The sequence below is a fragment of the Ostrea edulis genome, chromosome 1 (genome assembly GCF_947568905.1).
Source record: "Ostrea edulis chromosome 1, xbOstEdul1.1, whole genome shotgun sequence".
NCBI classification, from domain to species: domain Eukaryota; kingdom Metazoa; phylum Mollusca; class Bivalvia; order Ostreida; family Ostreidae; genus Ostrea; species Ostrea edulis.
Genome location: NC_079164.1, coordinates 83,329,853 through 83,349,059, shown reverse-complemented (window position 1 = coordinate 83,349,059; position 19,207 = coordinate 83,329,853). Strand labels below are relative to the sequence as shown.

The 19,207-nt window shown below is 35.8% G+C and overlaps 2 protein-coding genes across 2 annotated transcripts in view; one reads left to right on the top strand and one right to left on the bottom strand.

Moving 5' to 3' along the window:
• The first annotated feature begins 11,854 nt into the window (after positions 1-11,854).
• LOC125678267 (nuclear factor of activated T-cells 5-like) overlaps positions 11,855-19,207 on the top strand; it is a 51,183-nt gene continuing 43,830 nt past the window's right edge. The window contains exon 1 of the mRNA XM_056163427.1: positions 11,855-12,054. The gene's annotated coding sequence lies outside the window, so the exon portion shown is untranslated. The remainder of the gene's footprint in view (positions 12,055-19,207) is intronic.
• Positions 11,917-19,207, bottom strand: part of LOC125678391 (uncharacterized Nudix hydrolase NudL-like) — a 14,663-nt gene continuing 7,372 nt past the window's right edge. Inside the window, exon 3 of the mRNA XM_048916825.2 lies at positions 11,917-14,794. Coding sequence (XP_048772782.2) covers positions 14,091-14,794 — 704 coding nt within the window. The 3' untranslated portion in view covers positions 11,917-14,090. The remainder of the gene's footprint in view (positions 14,795-19,207) is intronic.

The window sequence follows — 19,207 nt, the reverse complement described above, 5'->3', positions numbered from 1 at the left end:
TCATCTTTCTATAAACTTAAGCGAGAGTGGGTCCGCGATAGTGTTCGAACTTTTATAAGTTGTTTTTACTTTTATCTCAGTACAGGAAAAGGAAACTCGGGTAAGCATTTTTGCCAAATATGATGTATAAGTATTGATATTCTGTAGTTGAAAGAAGGCATGTTTCAGATGTTACTATTTTGCAGTTATCTCATGAAGTACTATTTGTCTTGTCATGTATATGTACATGTTTCCCCCCCCCCCCCCCCCCCCCCCCGAACATTTTGTAGTTCAGGTATTATTAAACAGTGATAAATATATATTCACAACAATCTTTATTCAATATTCTCAGGAATGGTAACTTTGTTATTTATCTTATATGTTTATTACTGCATCCAGTTATTTAATTGTCATCTTACATAGCATTATGCAGCTCGGGCTCAAGAAGTGCATGTGTTATTACAAAATTATTTAAACAATTTTTTTTTTTTTTTTTTTTTTAAAAAGATGATTATAAGAATAAAAGGGCAATACAACAAAGAACGCATTTTCATTGTATTCGATATACTAGTATTTGTTTTGGTAGTTTTCACATATAGATATCAAAGGAAGGAATCAGCAAAAAAAAGTAAAAGAAAAAACCTCTTGATAGTGAAAAAGTTTATATTTTCCATAGATAATCAATTATAATTCACAAAGGGCCTCCGTGACCGAGTGGTTAGAGTATCGCGCTCAATATCACACGGCCTCTCACCTCTGGTTGGCGCGGGTTCGAATCCCGCTCGCGCCGGTATACCAGTTTGAAAGTTTCCCAGTTTACCTGCGGGAGGTCGGTGGCCTCTTCCCAGGTGCATTGTATCTGGGTTCTCTTTTCCATCAATAAAAACTGGGCGCCACCAGATAACTGAAAAATCGTTAAGTGTGGCGGAAAATAGCAGAAACAAACAATTATAATTCACGATTTAAAAATGTTCTTAAGAGCAATCAATCCTTTGCTGGTATTTCCTCTACTGTATCTCTATCATACAATAATTTCCCTAATAGCCACATCTTAATTTATACATATTTATAAATTAGCTGGGTTTTTTTAAACTGTTGATATTAAAAATTAGTAATTTTAACAAGTTTTCATCTATTTTTCTGATGTTGACCTATGCATCTGTTTGTGTATGTTTGACATCTTAAAAAGGGTCACAACATGTATATTTTGTTTGGTTATTAATTAAATTAAATTAAACTATATTGAGCCGGAGGAGGGGAGGGGGGCAACTAGACATACAATGAACTTTGCATATAATCATTTAAAACGACGGACTTATGATATTAACGGAAATAGTACATTACTACAATATACGTACCTACGTGCGGGCATATTTAAGATTAGCCTCATTGGTTAATATTGGAGCGGAAGTACCTGTGACGTATTAGTCATTCTTTAGACATCTACTTCGTTGTAGACAACATTCATGAAGGGAAGATGTTGATGATGATCACTGCTTTCCCACCCGCCATTCCTTTATATGAGTAATATACATTCTAGTATAACCCAGATACTGTCTCTTCCCGCGACAGACTTAGTTACCTGGGCGGACACATTAGTTGTAGTCTTATTTTGTGAGATATTCAATTGATTTAATATATTAAAAATTGAAAGATATGAATATAAAAAATCAAGCGTAAAACTGAAAGATATATCACAGTTGGCCAAGAGATAGAGAAGAGCTGTACGTAAACAATGGAGAACCAATCAAAAACACAAACGACAAAGAGACAAAAATGTGATAAGATATACAACAGTTAACACTCCTTCAGATTCCCCTGTAGCTTATTCAGTAGACATGTCAAAGGCTTTTAGTAGGAAAAAAGTAAGACGCGACCTAGTAACGGCTTACAGAGAAATAAAGAAGTTGAAAATGAAACTTCAGAAGAAAGAAAAGGACAGGAAATACAAGGTTGAAGTATTTTGCTGCTGGTGCTATTTAATATCAAAGAACGAGACCCCCCCCCCCCCCCGCAACAAGTAAAGACACATTAAGGGAAATGCAAGAATTCAGACAATACAGACAGCTGTTCAATTTTTCTGAAAAGGGGATGATATCAGCTGTTCATCTGCTGGGGAGTAGGAAAATTACTCTCTTATAGGTCAAGAAGCAGAAAAGATTTCTTAGAAATTTGGCATGGAGATATTTCATGACAAAATAAGGAATATGCTACTATCATTTCTTAGTTCTCACTTAGAAGACATGGAGATATTTCATATCACCAAGTGAGAACTAAGAAATGATAGTAGCATATTCCCTATTTTGTCGGCTTAGTTCTCACTTAGAAGGCATGGAGATATTTCATATCACTAAGTGAGAACTAAGAAATGATAGTAGCATATTCCCTATTTTGTCAGTTTCGATCCTTTTTGGTTGTAAAGGAAACGGAAAAGGACCAACAGTCTTACCTGTGCACCAATCATGGTGCATGTACAATATAAGGCAGAAAAATTAAAAGACATTAGCGTTACCATGACATCACACCTGAATTTTCTAGTAGATATCATTTGCTGTGATTCCGATACAAAGACTTGCATGTATAGAGAATACTTAACATTTAGAGAGAAAGCAGTGACGATGAAGAGAAATCTAAATGATTCAGTGACAAAAATGATCCAAAAGAAGAAAGAAAATATCAACAAGAAACCCAAGGGCCACATCGTTCACTTGAGTCACCATGGGCCTGTTGTTGTTGTTGTGGTCTTTTATCAATTGTTATTCCTGTCAATACACTGATTTTGACTACGGATAACTCCGTTTACCTGATCAGGATATACGGCTCACGGCGGGTGTGACCGATCGACAGGGGATGCTTCCTCCTAGGCACCTGATCCCACCTCTGGTATGTTCAGGGGTCCGTGTTTGCCCAACTATCTATATTGTATTGCTTATGAGATTGATCACTGTTCGTTATCTCCACCTTCCAGTAGTTTGCAAAGAATTGATCATCGTCTTTGTATCTGTAATACTTCCCCCATGTGCGACAATGTATCGGTCGATCGTTTAAAATCCCATCAGCTGAATCCTTACGATTACCAGCCTTAAGAAACGTCCGGTTGCCGATCCTGATACCAAGCAAGGTAAAACAAATAAAATAAAAATGCGATGGCAAAAGATAAGAAATATGCTCTGCACCTACACTGGGTGGTTGGACCTTTGCTGACGAAGTAGACTGTCTACCCAGGACAGATTATATATGAGCTCATATTAGAGGGGTGACATGCTGATTGTAGTCCGGTACTGTGCAGAACGACAGCACACATTCTCCTTTTTAAAAATACCACTCCAGTATGTAAAGTTATATGTGTTTGAAGCTAACAACCTCATTATCATTCATATTTTCTCTCCGATTTCGTATTACCGTATACTGGTGTTTAACATCGTCGGAAACCCACGGTTGATTACGCATAATTCCTTTCCCCATCACCGTGAGTCCATTCATTCCTACTCGCTCGTTCTCATAAATAATTAATGAATCGATTTGATTGGACGCTCATCGTATACCCTGAGCAAATTTGTCAAATCAACAAGACGCTTTCAGCCCAATTTTGGTATACAATTCTTGTGATAGCAAAGTTAAGTTGATGTTACCTATAAAAACAGAAGAGTTCCATTACTATAACGATTACTTTGATTGGACGATATTCTAAAATTTATTCATGAGAACGAGCGACAAAGAGAAAGAAACGTACTCCAAACCCAAACGTATTTACGATAAACATAAATTGATGCATAAATTATCAACAGTGTAACGTGATACTATCTAAAATGATAGATTGACTCACAATTTTCAGTACTTAATTAAAATTGAAAGTTGAGCAAACATGGACCCCTCGGTATACCACAGGTGGAATCATCTTCCTAGGAGGAGTAATCATCCCCTGTCGACCGGTCATACCCGCCGTGAGTCCTATATCTTGATAAGGTCAACGGAGTATCCGTAGTCAAAGTGAGTGTGCCAAGAAGGACCTAACAATCGGTATGAAACACGTCAGACAGCATTTGACCCAATGATAGGTTGCATTGTCAAACTAAATCATGATATCGACCATAGAATTAGACTTGAAACCCTTGTAACGGCACCTTGTTTGTCAGTAGCCTGCCTCTATTTTGAAAAGATCTAAATACTAATCATACGCAGACCAAGCTCTTGCGTATCGAATCAGTTGAATATAAACACAATATGCAGGTGATAATGGAATATTGCTACATAAATATGGGAAGTTGACGATGGAGAAGCTAAAATCATCCCGTTTGTCACAACGTTGAGTTGTTAGTTTGCCGTTAATATCTATTTTCAATGCAATATCTAAGTACGAAGCAGATATGCAATACTCTATGATGTCTTTTATTTTGAGTTCACAGGGATATATCGAATCGCCATATGAATGAAAATGGTTATTGTTAACAGATAAAACGTCGTTAATATATCTAAATGTCGAGTTGATTGATTGTTTATGGTTTAATCCCTATCGAGAATTTTTCACTCATATAGAGATGTCACCAATGGTGATGAAGGGCTGTAAAATTTAGGCCTATACTCGGCGCTTACGGCCTTTTAATCGCCATGGGTAGAATGTCGAGTTGAAGGCCATAGCAAGAGGGTTTTTACTTCTCATGTATAAGCTTTCGAATAAACTCTGCTTCATAAGAACATAAAAACAGGTCAGCAAACAAAGGAACACTATTCGTGCTCATGGAAATTTCAACAGACCTGATCACCAACCACTACGGAGATATTGTTAATGAGGAACTCCAGCATATTTTTATATCATTTTCAGAGTACCTGTTCGTGGTGTAACAAAGTAATTTTTTGGATAACTGATCAATAGATACGAATATTTCCTTGTTCCATTTTTGTTGAAGAAACAACTGTCTATGGTGTCAAAAAGTCTAGTCTTCAATTTATCGTGAGAAACGGTCGTGTAAAGTGTTAAAAAGTCTAGTCTTCAATTTATCGTGAGGAATGGTCGTGTAAAGTGTTAAAAGTCAATTTATCGTAAGGAATGGTCGTGTAAAGTGTCAAAAAGTCTAGTCTTCAATTGATCGTGAGGAATGGTCGTGTAAAGTGTTAAAAAGTCAATCATACGTGAGGAATGGTCGTGTAAAGTGTTAAAAAGTCAATCATACGTGAGGAATGGTCGTGTAAAGTGTTAAAAAGTCAATCATACGTGAGGAATGGTCGTGTAAAGTGTTAAAAAGTCAATCATACGTGAGGAATGGTCGTGTAAAGTAATCATACGTGAGAAATGGTCGTGTAAAGTGTTAAAAAGTCAATCATACGTGAGGAATGGTCGTGTAAAGTGTTAAAAAGTCAATCATACGTGAGGAATGGTCGTGTAAAGTGTTAAAAAGTCAATCATACGTGAGGAATGGTCGTGTAAAGTAATCATACGTGAGAAATGGTCGTGTAAAGTGTTAAAAAGTCAATCATACGTGAGGAATGGTCGTGTAAAGTGTTAAAAGTCAATCATACGTGAGGAATGGTCGTGTAAAGTGTTAAAAGTCAATCATACGTGAGGAATGGTCGTGTAAAGTGTTAAAAGTCAATCATACGTGAGGAATGGTCGTGTAAAGTGTTAAAAGTCAATCATACATGAGGAATGGTCTTGTATAGTGTTAAAAGTCATACGTTTGGATATTGTTGATTGAGAAAAGTTTTGCAATTTCAAATTTACTAAATGTTCTTTAGAGTTTTTAGAATCCACATTTGATTCACACCACTCCTGACATAGTCACGTCACAGTACGATTGTATTTCTCCTTCACAGCTGTTAATATTTTTGAGAGGAGCAAAGATAGGGGCACATGTAGTTTTCGAAGTTTCCATAAACACGTAAAATTGAAAATTTTCATCGAAATTCAGTGCGTACATTCAGAATAAAAATGCTAATTCAACTATGTACCCGATGTTTATTTTGGCATGTCAAATTGAGGAAACGTAAACTTGTAGCTTCTGACTCTAGTCAGTCTAAAAATGAAAAATCCTGGGAGTACAACCCAAGTTTCTACATTTTACGCACAAGAAGGGGTGAGGGGTGAAGACCCCAAAATAACAAAAAAATGGCCTTGGCCTTTTCTTTTAAAAAAAAATCAACCAAAGGATGCAACCACGTAACCGTCTCCTAAATGCGTCACCGGACTCTGATCATTCAACACCAACTGACTTTTAAAATTTCTATTGTGCTCATCATTTTTATGACGGTCGCTAAGTTTGAGAATAGGGGGAGTTGAGAATATTCTCAGACTTGAAAACATTCTCAGATTTGAGTTTGTTTAATGACGGCGGGGCCAGCTATTCAGACGTTTCATTCCGTCCAAAGTCCATAACTTCTACACCAATATGTAAATTCCACGTTATCTGGTAATTTAAGGACAGGTTAAGATACGATTCCAAATTGGCCTTGTTGTTTTGTGACGTCAGCTGTTTGACTTATATACAAACTGGTTCAACTTGAGGGGGTTGGAATTTAAAACAACATATAGACAAGTTTATCAAAGTACTGACAGTACTGAAAGAAACAACATATAGACAAGTATAAAAAGGGAACAGGTTTATTTAATATCATTAACATGTGAATGAAAACGTTTACGCTATAAAACCGACTCTTTCATACAAAATAATCCACATGTATGGATTAAATTTATAAATTGTACATTTTAAAATATAAAATGCAGGAAACCTGCTCAATCCTGCAATCTTAAAATAATTCAAATATACTTTTTATTCAACAATTAGAGCTGGCCACATAGGGTGAAAACCCTATGACATGATATATTAAAAACAGAGTTACAGTATAATGAATAAAAAACAATAAGATAGATTTGGAAATACAAATGTAATTGTAAAATATCGGGAGAGGTTTTCTAAGTTGCTAAAACTTGTAACCAATCCCTTTGTATATTTATACAATACAATATGTTCAAATCAAATTGTAAGAAAATATGTCGGGGAATTTCGCCGCGCAAAAGTGGCGAAAAGAAATCCTTTTATAGTGAAGGAACATCGTCTCAAGCTACGGTCCGAAGTCCGCATATAGCTGGAAAAAGATCGTACCAATTGGCCGTTGTTTGCGACGATGATGGAGGAACTGAACACAGGATATCTTTGCAGAGCATATACAAATATTGACTACGTAGTCTGTAGCTACGGACGTGTTCATGTCTACATAAGATCTGTTTCTGTAACTATTCATGTATTCTAAATTATAAAATATCTAACTTGTTTTCATTTTTTCTAATGTTGGGATCGACTAGCGAAGGTAAAATCAAACTTTGACTGTAAAAACTAATTTATATATTTCTAAATGTACACCGTATATATTTTTTTTACTGGTTTCTGAAATATGTTCTACGTTGTGAGCGAAGTTTACTGTTGTATTATACTAAACTGCAATTTGCTGCAAGAAAAAATGCAATTGTTTATATCATGTAAGCAAATAATTGAATAAACACCGCTTTTTGAGAAAATTATGTACGATCATGATAAATAAATGAATAAATAAAATGTGCTCCCCGTCTTAAAATTCCCAGTAACACGCTATTTCTTTATGTATTTTTCACGCACGCCATACTTGCAATGTAATATTTTGTAAGGACCATCTGTTTGCTTTAAGTTCATTTCTATGTGATGATGAGATTCAAATAAATTATTGAATCAGTGAGAAATGAATACATGTACATATTCTATTTATCATACTTACAATTTGCTGGGTTTTGTACTGCCAAAAATATAGAAAAAGTATATTTAGAAGTTTGTAAGAGAATTATGCATATTAAGTTTCAGGGGATGCTTACTCTTCCTAGGCACCTTATCCCACCTCTGGTGTGTCCAGGGGTCCGTGTTTGCCCAACTATCTATATTGTATTGCTTATAGGAGTTATGAGAGATTGATCACTGTTCGTTCAATAAAAAGTATACCAATGTTTATTGTATTATCAGAATTGTGAAGATTGTCTTTATTATCAGAAAAAAACGAATTTTGAACAATTGCATTTTGAAATCATTGTATAATCATATGTTAGTAGATATTGACTAACTGATGTCGGAAACTTACTGCAATTGAGGTTTTGACACCATAGACAGTTGCTTCTTCAACAAAAATGGATAACGGAAATATTCCTATCTAGTGGTCAGTCAGATATTGACTAACTGATGTCGGAAACTTATTGCAGATCTTAAGACTTGGATATGCATGTTGAAAAGAAATCAGCAATTTTTTCTAGTTTTATTTATACAAGAGATGCATTCATTTTTTTTTTAAAAAGGTCACCAAAATGTAATCTATACAAGCATCTACCTGATGCTTTTTAAGAAAATGTTTATCACGAAAATTTTACTACAAATTTGAGTAAATTCAGAATGTCTGCACATCATGAGCTGTTGATAGAAAAGGGTTGGTACTCAAACATAGTAAGGTCTCAAAGAAAATGTCAGAAATGTGATTTTAACGAAATTGAAGACGAATACCATTTTGTTCTGTCATGTCCCAATAATTCCGATTTACGAAAAACATACATCATAAGATACTATTTTACTCGACCACCCATGTTCAAACTTGTGCAACGTTTTAAAATAAGAAATAGAAAAACATTATGTAATTTGGCAAGATTTTTTATTAAGGCACTGAGCTTAAGAAATTTATAAGATATTATGTTTGTCCACCCTCCATATTTGGTCAGATGATTTTTTTCACATTGGCGACAGAACTTCATCTCAATTATAAAGTCTGTCGAAGATTATGCCAGACAACGGGCGAAATATTACAAAGAACTTTATACATTGTCAGAATGGGTTAAAAGCATAATATTAAAACCCCGCATTAGACAAATTATAACAAAGGTACGTACCATCTATCCTTCTGTGTTTAGTAAACCAGAAGTGATAAAATAATTAGATAGGTTACATGAGGAATATGTTTTGGTTTCAGCTGACAAAGCTTGTAACAACATTGTCTTTGTTTCTAAGGCTCATTATTACAACTGTATTTTAAACAAACTTGGCATTAATTCCACTTTTGGTAATCATACTTAAACTCCAACTGCCCTTCAAAAGATGAAATTCTTCAAAACCATGCTTCAGTTTTAGACGCATTTAATATCCCAGTCAATGGGTTGAATGAATATGAGTTACCGTACCTATACTGGATTCCTAAACTACATAAAAACCCCTACAAGCAAGGCTATATTGCTGGATCTAGTAAGTGCTCTACCAAGCCTCTATCTTTGCTCCTCACGAAAATATTAACATCTGTGAAGGAGGAACTTCAAACTTACAGTGCGACTACATATGCCAGAAGTGGTGTTAATCAAATATGGATTCTAAAAAATTCCAAAGAACCTTTAGTAAACTTGAAATCGCAAAACTTTTCCCCAAATCAATAACATCAAAATCTATGACTTTTCAAAACTTTACACGACCATTCCTCACGATAAATTAAAGACTAGCCTTTTTGACATCATAGACAGTTGCTTCTTCAACAAAAACAGAAATGTTCATATTTAGTGATCAGTCGTCCACATTACTTTGTTAAAGACCACTCTGATTCCACGAAAAAGTATTTTGAAGTTGAAATAAAAAATATGCTTGAGTTCCTCATTTACAATATCTTCGTGGTCTTTGGTGATCAGGTCTTCCAACAGTCTGTTGGAATTCCCATGGGCACGAATTGTGCTCTTTTGTTAGCTGACCTGTTTCTATATTCATATGAAGCAGAATTTATTCAAAAACTTATACGTGAGAAGAAAAAATCTCTAGCTGTGGCCTTAAATTCGACATTAGATATATCGACGACGTTTTGTCTATTAATAATAATAACCTTTATTCATATGTCGATTTGATATATTCCAATTAACTCGTAATAAAAGATTCGTCCACTTCTTCTTCATTATTAGATATTTCAATAAAAGTATATATTAACGGCAAACTAACAACTCAAATTTATGACAAACGGGATGATTTCAACTTCTCCATCGTCAACTTCCCATATTTATGTATCCATTGTCACCTGCATATGGTGTTTATATCTCTCAACTGATTCGATACGCAAGAGTTTGTTCTGCGTATGGTCAGTTTTTAGATCGAGGCAAGCTACTGACAAAGACGTTGCTGGTACAGGGGTTTCAACAGTCTCAATTGAAGTCAGCAAATTATATGGTCGATATAACGATCTAGTTCGTCAATACAACCTATCATTGGGTCAAATGCTGTCTGGCGTGTTTCATACCGATTGTTAGGCCTTTCTTTGCATACTGATTTTGACTACGGATAATTCCTTTTACCTGATCAGGATATAGGGCTCACGGCGGGTGTGACCAGTCGACAAGGGATGATTACTCCTCCTAGGCACCTGATCCCACCTCTGGTGTGTCCAGGGGTCCGTGTTTGCCAAATTATCTATTTTGTTTTGCTTATAGAAGTTATGAGATTGATCACCGTTCCTTATCTTCACCTTTCATGGTTATACTCACTTGTATATTGTTACTTGATTATCATATAACTGTACCATACGAATGAGATGTTTTTCAAAGTTTCAATAAACTAAATTAAACAATTCCTTCGAAATTGAACAGAATTGATGATGATTTTTGTAAACAAGAGTACAGCAAACGGTACATAATACGCCCGTGAAAAGGCTTACATAGGGTGAATTTCTTAAGCCATAATTTGTAGAAATTTGCTTCAGGTACTATCAGGCTGTGGCATACTTTCCTTGCATGATATGAATAAAGGGTCTTAGCTTAAAACTGTGACAGGAGGTACTCGTAGATAGATAAACCAAGAGTTTTGTGTGTAGAATATTTCCCCAAATTTGATTAAGCTCAACAACCTGTAAATATTCAAAATGTCAAAGAAAATTCAAAAATTTTAAGAATCAAAATCCTTACACTATGCATCTTCAAGTTATTCACAAATTCCCTAGCGTCTAAACTGAGAGAGGAGTCATTAGTACAAAATATTTCTTCATTTAATATCATATTTCCCAAAATGGACTAAGTTCAACAACCTGTAATTTTCTAAAAGAAAAATGAAGAAAATCAAAATCCTTGCCACATGCACATCTTCCATACCCAAACAAATATTCTGTAAAAGAAGATGGTCCTCACTTGAAAACTGTCGAAGGAAAAATAAAAGACAAATCATGTACTCTCTATGCAATATTTCCTCAAACTGACAAAGTTCAATAACCTACAATTTTCTCCAAAATTGAAGAAAATTAAAATCCTTGTCACATGCACATCTTCCATACCCATACAAGTCCTCATTTGAAAACCGTGGAAGGAAAAACAGACAAATCATGTACTCTCAATGTTAAAATTCCTCAAAATTGACTAAGTTTAATAACCTGTAATTTTCTCAGAGAATAACAATCCTTGCCACATGCACATTTTTAATATCCAGACAAACACTCTGTAAGACAGGATGGTCCTCACTTGAAAATTGTGGGAGAAGTTAGCCGGACAAATTATGAACCCTCCACATAACAATAATTTTCAAAGAAAGGGGCAAAACTGCCGTAAGAGAGGTCGAAATGGATCAAAATTGTAAGATGATCAAGAGTGATCCACACAGAAGCTACATAGCTTGAAATACGACAGAGAAATGAAATTTGAAACAGAAAACCCCGAACAGACAAACGAACAGACGGGTGGATGTACAGACATCGCTGTACCATAATACGTTCCGTCTAAAGACGGGCGTATAAAAATAATTGGGCAATTTGGAAATAATTGATCGAATTAGATTACATGTAAGCGGTGATTATCGGGATAAATGATTACTCGTTATTAGGTTTTACACGGAAAAGGGGATTGATTACAGCTGATTATTGAATACAACTACGATTACTCCGAGATCGCATGCGCGAAGAAGAGTGAAAGCTTAGAAATTCGCAGATAATGTTTTCCAGAATTTTTAATAACTTGTGGACTATTTACACATGAAACTACGTGGACTTGTTAAATGAATACCATGGAAAGGGAAGAGAAAAAATAAATCAGTGAACAGTAGTGATGAGAAGGAGCAGGAAGTTCACGTGAGTAGTACTGAGATCCCAGTCTCCATAATGAATAACAGAAACACATTCCACATATGTGATGTCTGTACCATCTGTCAGGTTTTACAATTGTAACGTATATATTAAACTTAAAAAGATCAAAGTTCTTTATTTATGTGGAACATGGCAGGTATCCATTGATAATTAGTGTATAGATTACTTAATTCGCAAAAGTTTTAAATTGTTTGCAACGTTTTTGTATACACTAAATATTGTAAGAATCCATGGTGTGAAATTCTTCACAAATTTTTTAATGGTTGGTTGTATATTGTTTAATGTTCCTCTCGAGAATCTTTCACTCATATTGAGACGTCACTATTGCCGGTGAAGGGCTGCAAAATTTAGGCCTTATGCTCGGCGCTTACGGCTTTAAAGCTGGGAGGGATCTTTATCGAGCCACACCTGCTCTGACATGGGGCCTCGGTTTTTGCGGTCTCATCCGAAGGACCACCCCATTTAGTCACCTCATACGACAAGTAATGAGTACTGAGGACCTATTCTAACCCGGATCCTCACGGGATCCCTTAATGAATGTGGATTGAAATGTGCATGGCATGAAAATTCAGTAAAATTATTGTTTCTGTGTTAAAATGTATTTAATTTGAACATGTTTTATTGTATAATACATACAAATGGATTGGATACAAATTCTTGCAATTTAGTGATCCTCTCCAATATAGAAATACAATGCATTTATAAAATAGAACACTGTCATACAAACATTTTAAAATTCAACTACATGTATATTTTGAAAATTATCAAAACCTTAAAGAATCTCTACTGTACTTTTGTGGAGAGTAAAACATCTATTCGAATCATCAGAGAGTGCGTCGTTTCCCCATAACAAGCAGTGAGTATCTATACTATGAATTTGCTCAATTTGTAGTAGTTCATTAAAAAGAGTGTTTCTCGCATGGCTATATGATTTACACGAAAAAAAAGTAATGGTAGCTATCCTCTACTAAACCACAAGAACAAAAAGGAGAATCTATGATGTTTCTTCGAAATAAGTCATTTTTGAGTATACAGCTATACCTTAATTAGTATGTATGTTGTTTAGATAACACTTACCCTTTTAAATAAGTTCAAGGAATCATGGTATGCATAATGAACTACAATCTTCTCCTAAAGGGTTGAATTGCAGGCTGTTTAAAAATCATAAATATTTGAAAAATATTCATTGAATATGACAGCTAAACTATCCAAGAAATATACGTGTATTTAAAACTTGAAACTGCAATTCAGATATGAAGTAGATGGTTTCATTTGATATTGCAGGGGTTTCAACAGTCTCGATTGAAGTAAACATTTCGAAAATTCTATGGTCGTTATGACGATCTACATATGTAGATTGCCAACTGACTTGTTTCAGTGTTAGGCCGTTCTTGGCACACTGATTTTGACTACGGATAAATCCGCTTCCCTCATCAAGATAAAGGGCTCATGGCTGGTGTGACCGGTCGACAGGGGATGCTTACTCCTCCTACGCAACTGATTCCTCCTCTGGTATATCCAGGGGGTCCGTGTTTGTCCAACTCTTTATTTTGTATTGCTTATAGGAGTTATGAGATTGATCACTGTTTGTTATCTTCACCTTTCATAAGAAAGAATAGAATTTATAAATTACGTGTACTTGTAATGAATTTGGAGTTAAATATACTATCATTATTTATCCAAATGTACCAATATATCTTTTAAGAATTCAATTCAAGAATTATTTTTCAAAATATCATCAAATCCTAGTGTTCTGATATTTTAAACACTTTTCAATGCAACAAGAATCGATTTCAAGTACTCAATCATGTTTCCCAATTACCTCCCTTTGTAAGGGGACATGGCCCTTCATTTAAATAAAAATGAGTCCCCTTTACCGAAGGATACGTTGTGCCATGTTTGATTAAAATCACCCTGATGGCTCTGGAGAAGTGCAAAAAAGTGAAGAAGTTGATAACAACAGTACCAGACAACTAGTACTTTTAGTCAGAACCTATGCCTTAGGCTAGTTAATATAACTTTCACATTTTACTAAACGCTTTCTTCCATCTCAAAACTTCTTCATACTGTCTTCTATTTTCAAAGGCAGAGTCTTTGTCTAAGAATACTCCTTCCTTTGCTTCTATTGTTAGGTTGGAAGTGTTGAGAGCTAGACCTATAAGGATACTATAATATGCTGTGAAGCCCCATGTCTCGATTTTTTCACCATCAATTGTGTCATAAAAATAGAACAACCAGTATTTCATATCGTTAAGCAGAAATTCTTTTTTCACAACATCGTCTCTCAGAAATCTCTGTAATGGCAAACTAAACACTTTCGCCACTTCTGCTTCGTTCAACGTTGGCACAAAATTGCCAGGAATCATGCCTACTACTAAAGTCACTAATTTGTTTGGTCGCACGAAAGATGGCGGAAGTACTGTTAAAACATCCACATCTTTTGCAGGAAGACCAATTTCTTCTTCAGCTTCTCGTAAAGCGGTCTCTACCACTGATTGGTCAGTTTCGTCCTCGTGACCTCCAGGAAATGCAACCAAACCCGCATGTGACCGTAAATGTTTTGATCTCAAAGTGAGAAGTATACGAATCTGTCCATCTTTGATAAAAAGTGGTATGAGGACACTTGCCGAAACAAATCCCTCCGGTTTAGGGAATTTAACATCACGACAACGAATATCGTACTTGCTCAATCGTTCACGTATCTCCTCTGGTGTGGAAACCAAACCTGAAAATATAAACGATCTAAACCACCACCGAACCGAGAGAATTATGCAGCAAATTTAGTTCTATACAGAATTTGAATTGTGGCAAAGTAGGTAAACATGATCTACATTCTAATCAAAATCAGGTGTTTTCTACTGGCTCTTATACAGGTATTCTAGGCCCTCTCCAGCATAGAGTATCAGAGCAAGTAGAGCAAGATGTGTTTATGAAACATTGATACCCCAGATTACAATATTTTAATGAATAATTTTCAAAGTAGGTCAGAGGTCAATTTCAAAGTCAACGAATTTGGTACCAATGGAAAGGTCTTCTCACAAGAAATGCGCATGCTAAATATAAAAGCAGTTTCTTACAGTTTTAAATATATGGCTTATGTCAGAATTTTTTTAAGTAGGTCAAACGTCAATTAAAGATTTTTGTGTCGATGGAAAGGTCTTGCTACAAGGGATACAAATACCAAATATGAAAGGTAAAACTTATACGGTACCAATTTTGATGCACCAGATGCGCATTTCGACAAATAGTGTCTCTTCAGTGATGCTCAACCAAAATGTTTGAAATCCGAAATAACTATGAAGTTTTAGAGCTAAATATAGCCAAAAACAGCGTGCCAAAAAAGTGGAGCCAAATTCGTCCAAGGATAAGAGCTATGCATGAGGGAGATAATCCTTAATTTTGAAATGAATTTCTAAATTTTATAACAGCAATTAAATATACATCCGTATTTTCAAGCTAGTAACGAAGTACTTCGCTACTGGGCTGTAGAGACCCTCGGGGACTAACAGTCCACCAGCAGAGGCCTCGACCCAGGGGTCATAATGTAAAACTTATACGGTACCAATTTTGATGCACCAGATGTGCATTTCGACAAATAATGTCTCTTCAGTGATGCTCAACCAAAATGTTTGAAATCCGAAATAACTATGAAGTTTTAAAGGTCTATCTTTTATGGTGTGAAAGATATGACCAAGGTAAAAGTTTTTTGACAGACAAACAGATGAACAGACAGACGGATAGGTCAAACAAGAGGCCCACAGGACTTATCGGTCACCTGAGCACTAGTGAAAAAGTATCACTACTCTCAAGGGCTATGAAATCTAGAAAATATTTCCAGTTCTGAATATCTAAGCTAAATTCTAATGTTCAGCAACAGTATAGAACCAGATGTGTTCTTAAAACTCCAATGCCCTCAAAAGTGCATACACTGATGAGAAGCTTTACATAATATAATAGGTGTATTAACATTAAAAGATGACTAATTTGGACCCATCGTAAAGTCAAAACCCTGGGTTGTGAAATTCACCATTTTTTGTACATCCTTTTCTGCTATTCCTATGTATGCATTTAGATTCTATAAAGTATCAGCAAACTTCCACATAAATACTATATTCTAGGTTTGGACCCACCCCGGGGTCAGAACCCCTACCCCGGGGATCATGAAATTTACAATTTTGGTAGAGGCCTTCCTGCTCTACATCATTATGCATTTAGTTGTTGGTTTTATTTTTACACATGTGTGGCTCTACAGACAATTTTGTTTTTACCCCGTCCCTTAGGCCCCAGAGGTGCAGGAATCCTTCAATTTACAATTTATGTCCCCCCCCCCCGCTTTGTTCCAAAGATGCTTCATACCAAATTTGAAAAGAATTGGAATGATAGTTATCAGGAAGTTAAAAATTTCTATTCTTCACACATTTGATAACTGACCATTTTGGCTCCACCCTAATACCAAAACCCCTACCCCTGGGATCGTCAAATTTACATTTTTGGTAAAGGACAACCTGCACTTTCTAAATATCTATTTAGTATCAATCGCACTAAAGAAGATCTTATTTAAGTGTTTTACACATAAACACTATATAGTAAGTTTGACCCCGCCCTGGAGTCAGAACCCCTACCCCGGGGATCATAAAATTTACAATTGTGGTAGTAGTTTTTCTTACATATGTGCGGTTCTAGAGAAGATTTTTGAAAATTGTATGGTCAATTTTGGCTCGCGTCTTTGCCCCGCCCCTGAGGCCTCAACAGGAGTGCAGGAATCCTGAAATTTACAATTTATGCCCCCTTGTTCCAAAGATGTTTCATACCAAATTTGAAAAGAATTGGAATGATAGTTATAGAGAAGAAGTTAAAAATGTCTATTGTTCACACATTTAATAACTGGCCATTTTGGCCCCACCTAGCTGATACCAAAACCCCTACCCCTGAGATCATCAAATTTACAATTTCAGTAAAGGACTACATGTACCTGTTCTTTCTAAATATCTATTTAGTTTCAATGTAGTATTAATAACACTAAAGATGAAATTTACAATCTATGTCCCCCTTGTCCCATAGATGCTTCATACCAAATTTGAAAAGAATTGGAATGGTAGTTATGAAGAGGAAGTTAAAAATGTTCAATTGTTAACGCACGTCGCATGACGATGGACGACAATCAATTGCAATAGGTCACCTAAGTTTATTCAGGTGACCTTAAAAAAAAATACCCCCGAATCTACGATTTGGGGGGGGGGGCATGAAAAGATTTTACAGCTTTGGTTTCAGCGTACTGCATCACAGATCTGCATTTCTCCTGTTTACTTGTAGCTAGTGAACTGTATCTCTCCAGCTACACGTATGCAACTACAATGTAGTCTTACGGAAATATCAATTTGATTCATTATCAAATTAACCAATAAAGTCTCTTATAGAATATTTCACTCATATCTAGTAATAGTAGCTAACAGGTGTAGGATTGATCTTAGATCTATCTCCATCGTACCATGTAGGTCTCATACGAAAGTCTCATGACTTTTACGTCCGATACCGAACACCTGGCAAGGGATGAAGAGAACAGTCACCACCTATTGTGTAGATGACCTGTTTCAGTTTAAACACTCGGAGGTGACTGATAGCAATGATGACAGAAGAAACTTGATTAAACAAGAGGCCCGCAGGCCTTATCGATCACCTGAGTGAGTATAAGTTAAAAGCGCAATGTATTACTAGCTATGAAATATATAATACGAGGGCTGTTCGATATGTAATGTGTATTGTACAATATCTCAAAAGCATTCGACTCAAATATTGAAATGAGCATTACATCCCTTCAAAGTATTCTCTGCGGTTTGAAATACCCAATTTCAATCTCTGAATCCATTTCTGAAATGCGTCACGGTACGCTGATTTAGGTAGACCTCTGAGGCACTGACGGATGGCTGAGCCAAGGGCTTGTTGGGACTTGTAGCGACGACCAGATAAGAACTTTTTAAGTTTTGGAAAAAGGAAAAAGTCGCATGGGGCTAGATCTGGAGAGTATTGTGGGTGTGGCAAGACGGTAACCTTCTCCGACTTAAAAAAAAATGCTTCACAAGCTCAGATGTATGTGATGGATCATGAAGAAGACGAACATGCCTAAATCCCATTTTTGATAATATTTCTTGAGCTTTTTTTAGTATAACATCTCGGTAATACCGACCTGTAACACTTTTGCACTTCGGTACCGGAATTTGTACGGCTATACCATCACATGAAAAGAATATCCAATAAAGAACCTTCTTTGTGCTTATGGTTCTTTTGGCAACTACAGGCCTTCTACCGTGTTTATTTAGCCATATTTTGTTTCCAATTTTTCTTACTGGTTCGAAATAGTGAACCCATATTTCGTCAACAGTAACAATGTTTGCAAATTGTCTTTGATTGAATTTGGGAAACATTTGAGCAATTGCTTAGCGGTTTGTACTCGTACCCGTTTTTGGTCATCTTTCAATATATGCGGTATCCATCTGGCAGAAATTTTTCGTACTTTCAAAATACGCTTCAAAATGAAGTGCACCCGCGATAGCGATATGCCAACAGCTTTGGCAATATCACGAATCATGTATCTGCCATCACTTTCAATTATTTTTCTGACTTTTGAGACATTTACCTTGCCTATTACAGTCACAGGTCGGCCAGACTTTGCTGCATCTTTGACGGACTCTGTGCAAATCAGAAATGTCTTTCTCCCCCTACGAACTGTCTCATAAGATACCTTATCAGACCCATAAACTTCCCCCAATTCAGTAAAAATCTGCATTACCAATTGACCGAGTTTTGTGCGAACTTTTATATAAGCTCTAATTTCGTCAATATTTTCAACCCGTTTCCCAACAATTTTTACAACAGTGGTCAACAACTGGCTCTATTGAAATGACTATAAGTTTAAAACTATGTGGAGCTGAAGGCTAGTGTTTATACCATTGGAAAGGTATTGCATAGAGTTATTCAAGAGTATCATATCCACGAAATCGTACAAAGCGTTATCGTGCTGTGGTACAATACATATTACATATCGAACAGCCCTCGTAATTTTCCTGTTCTGCATATTATCTAACCTAAATTCTAAAACCAGCAGCAGTTTAAAAAAGACGTGTTCTTAAAACATAAATGT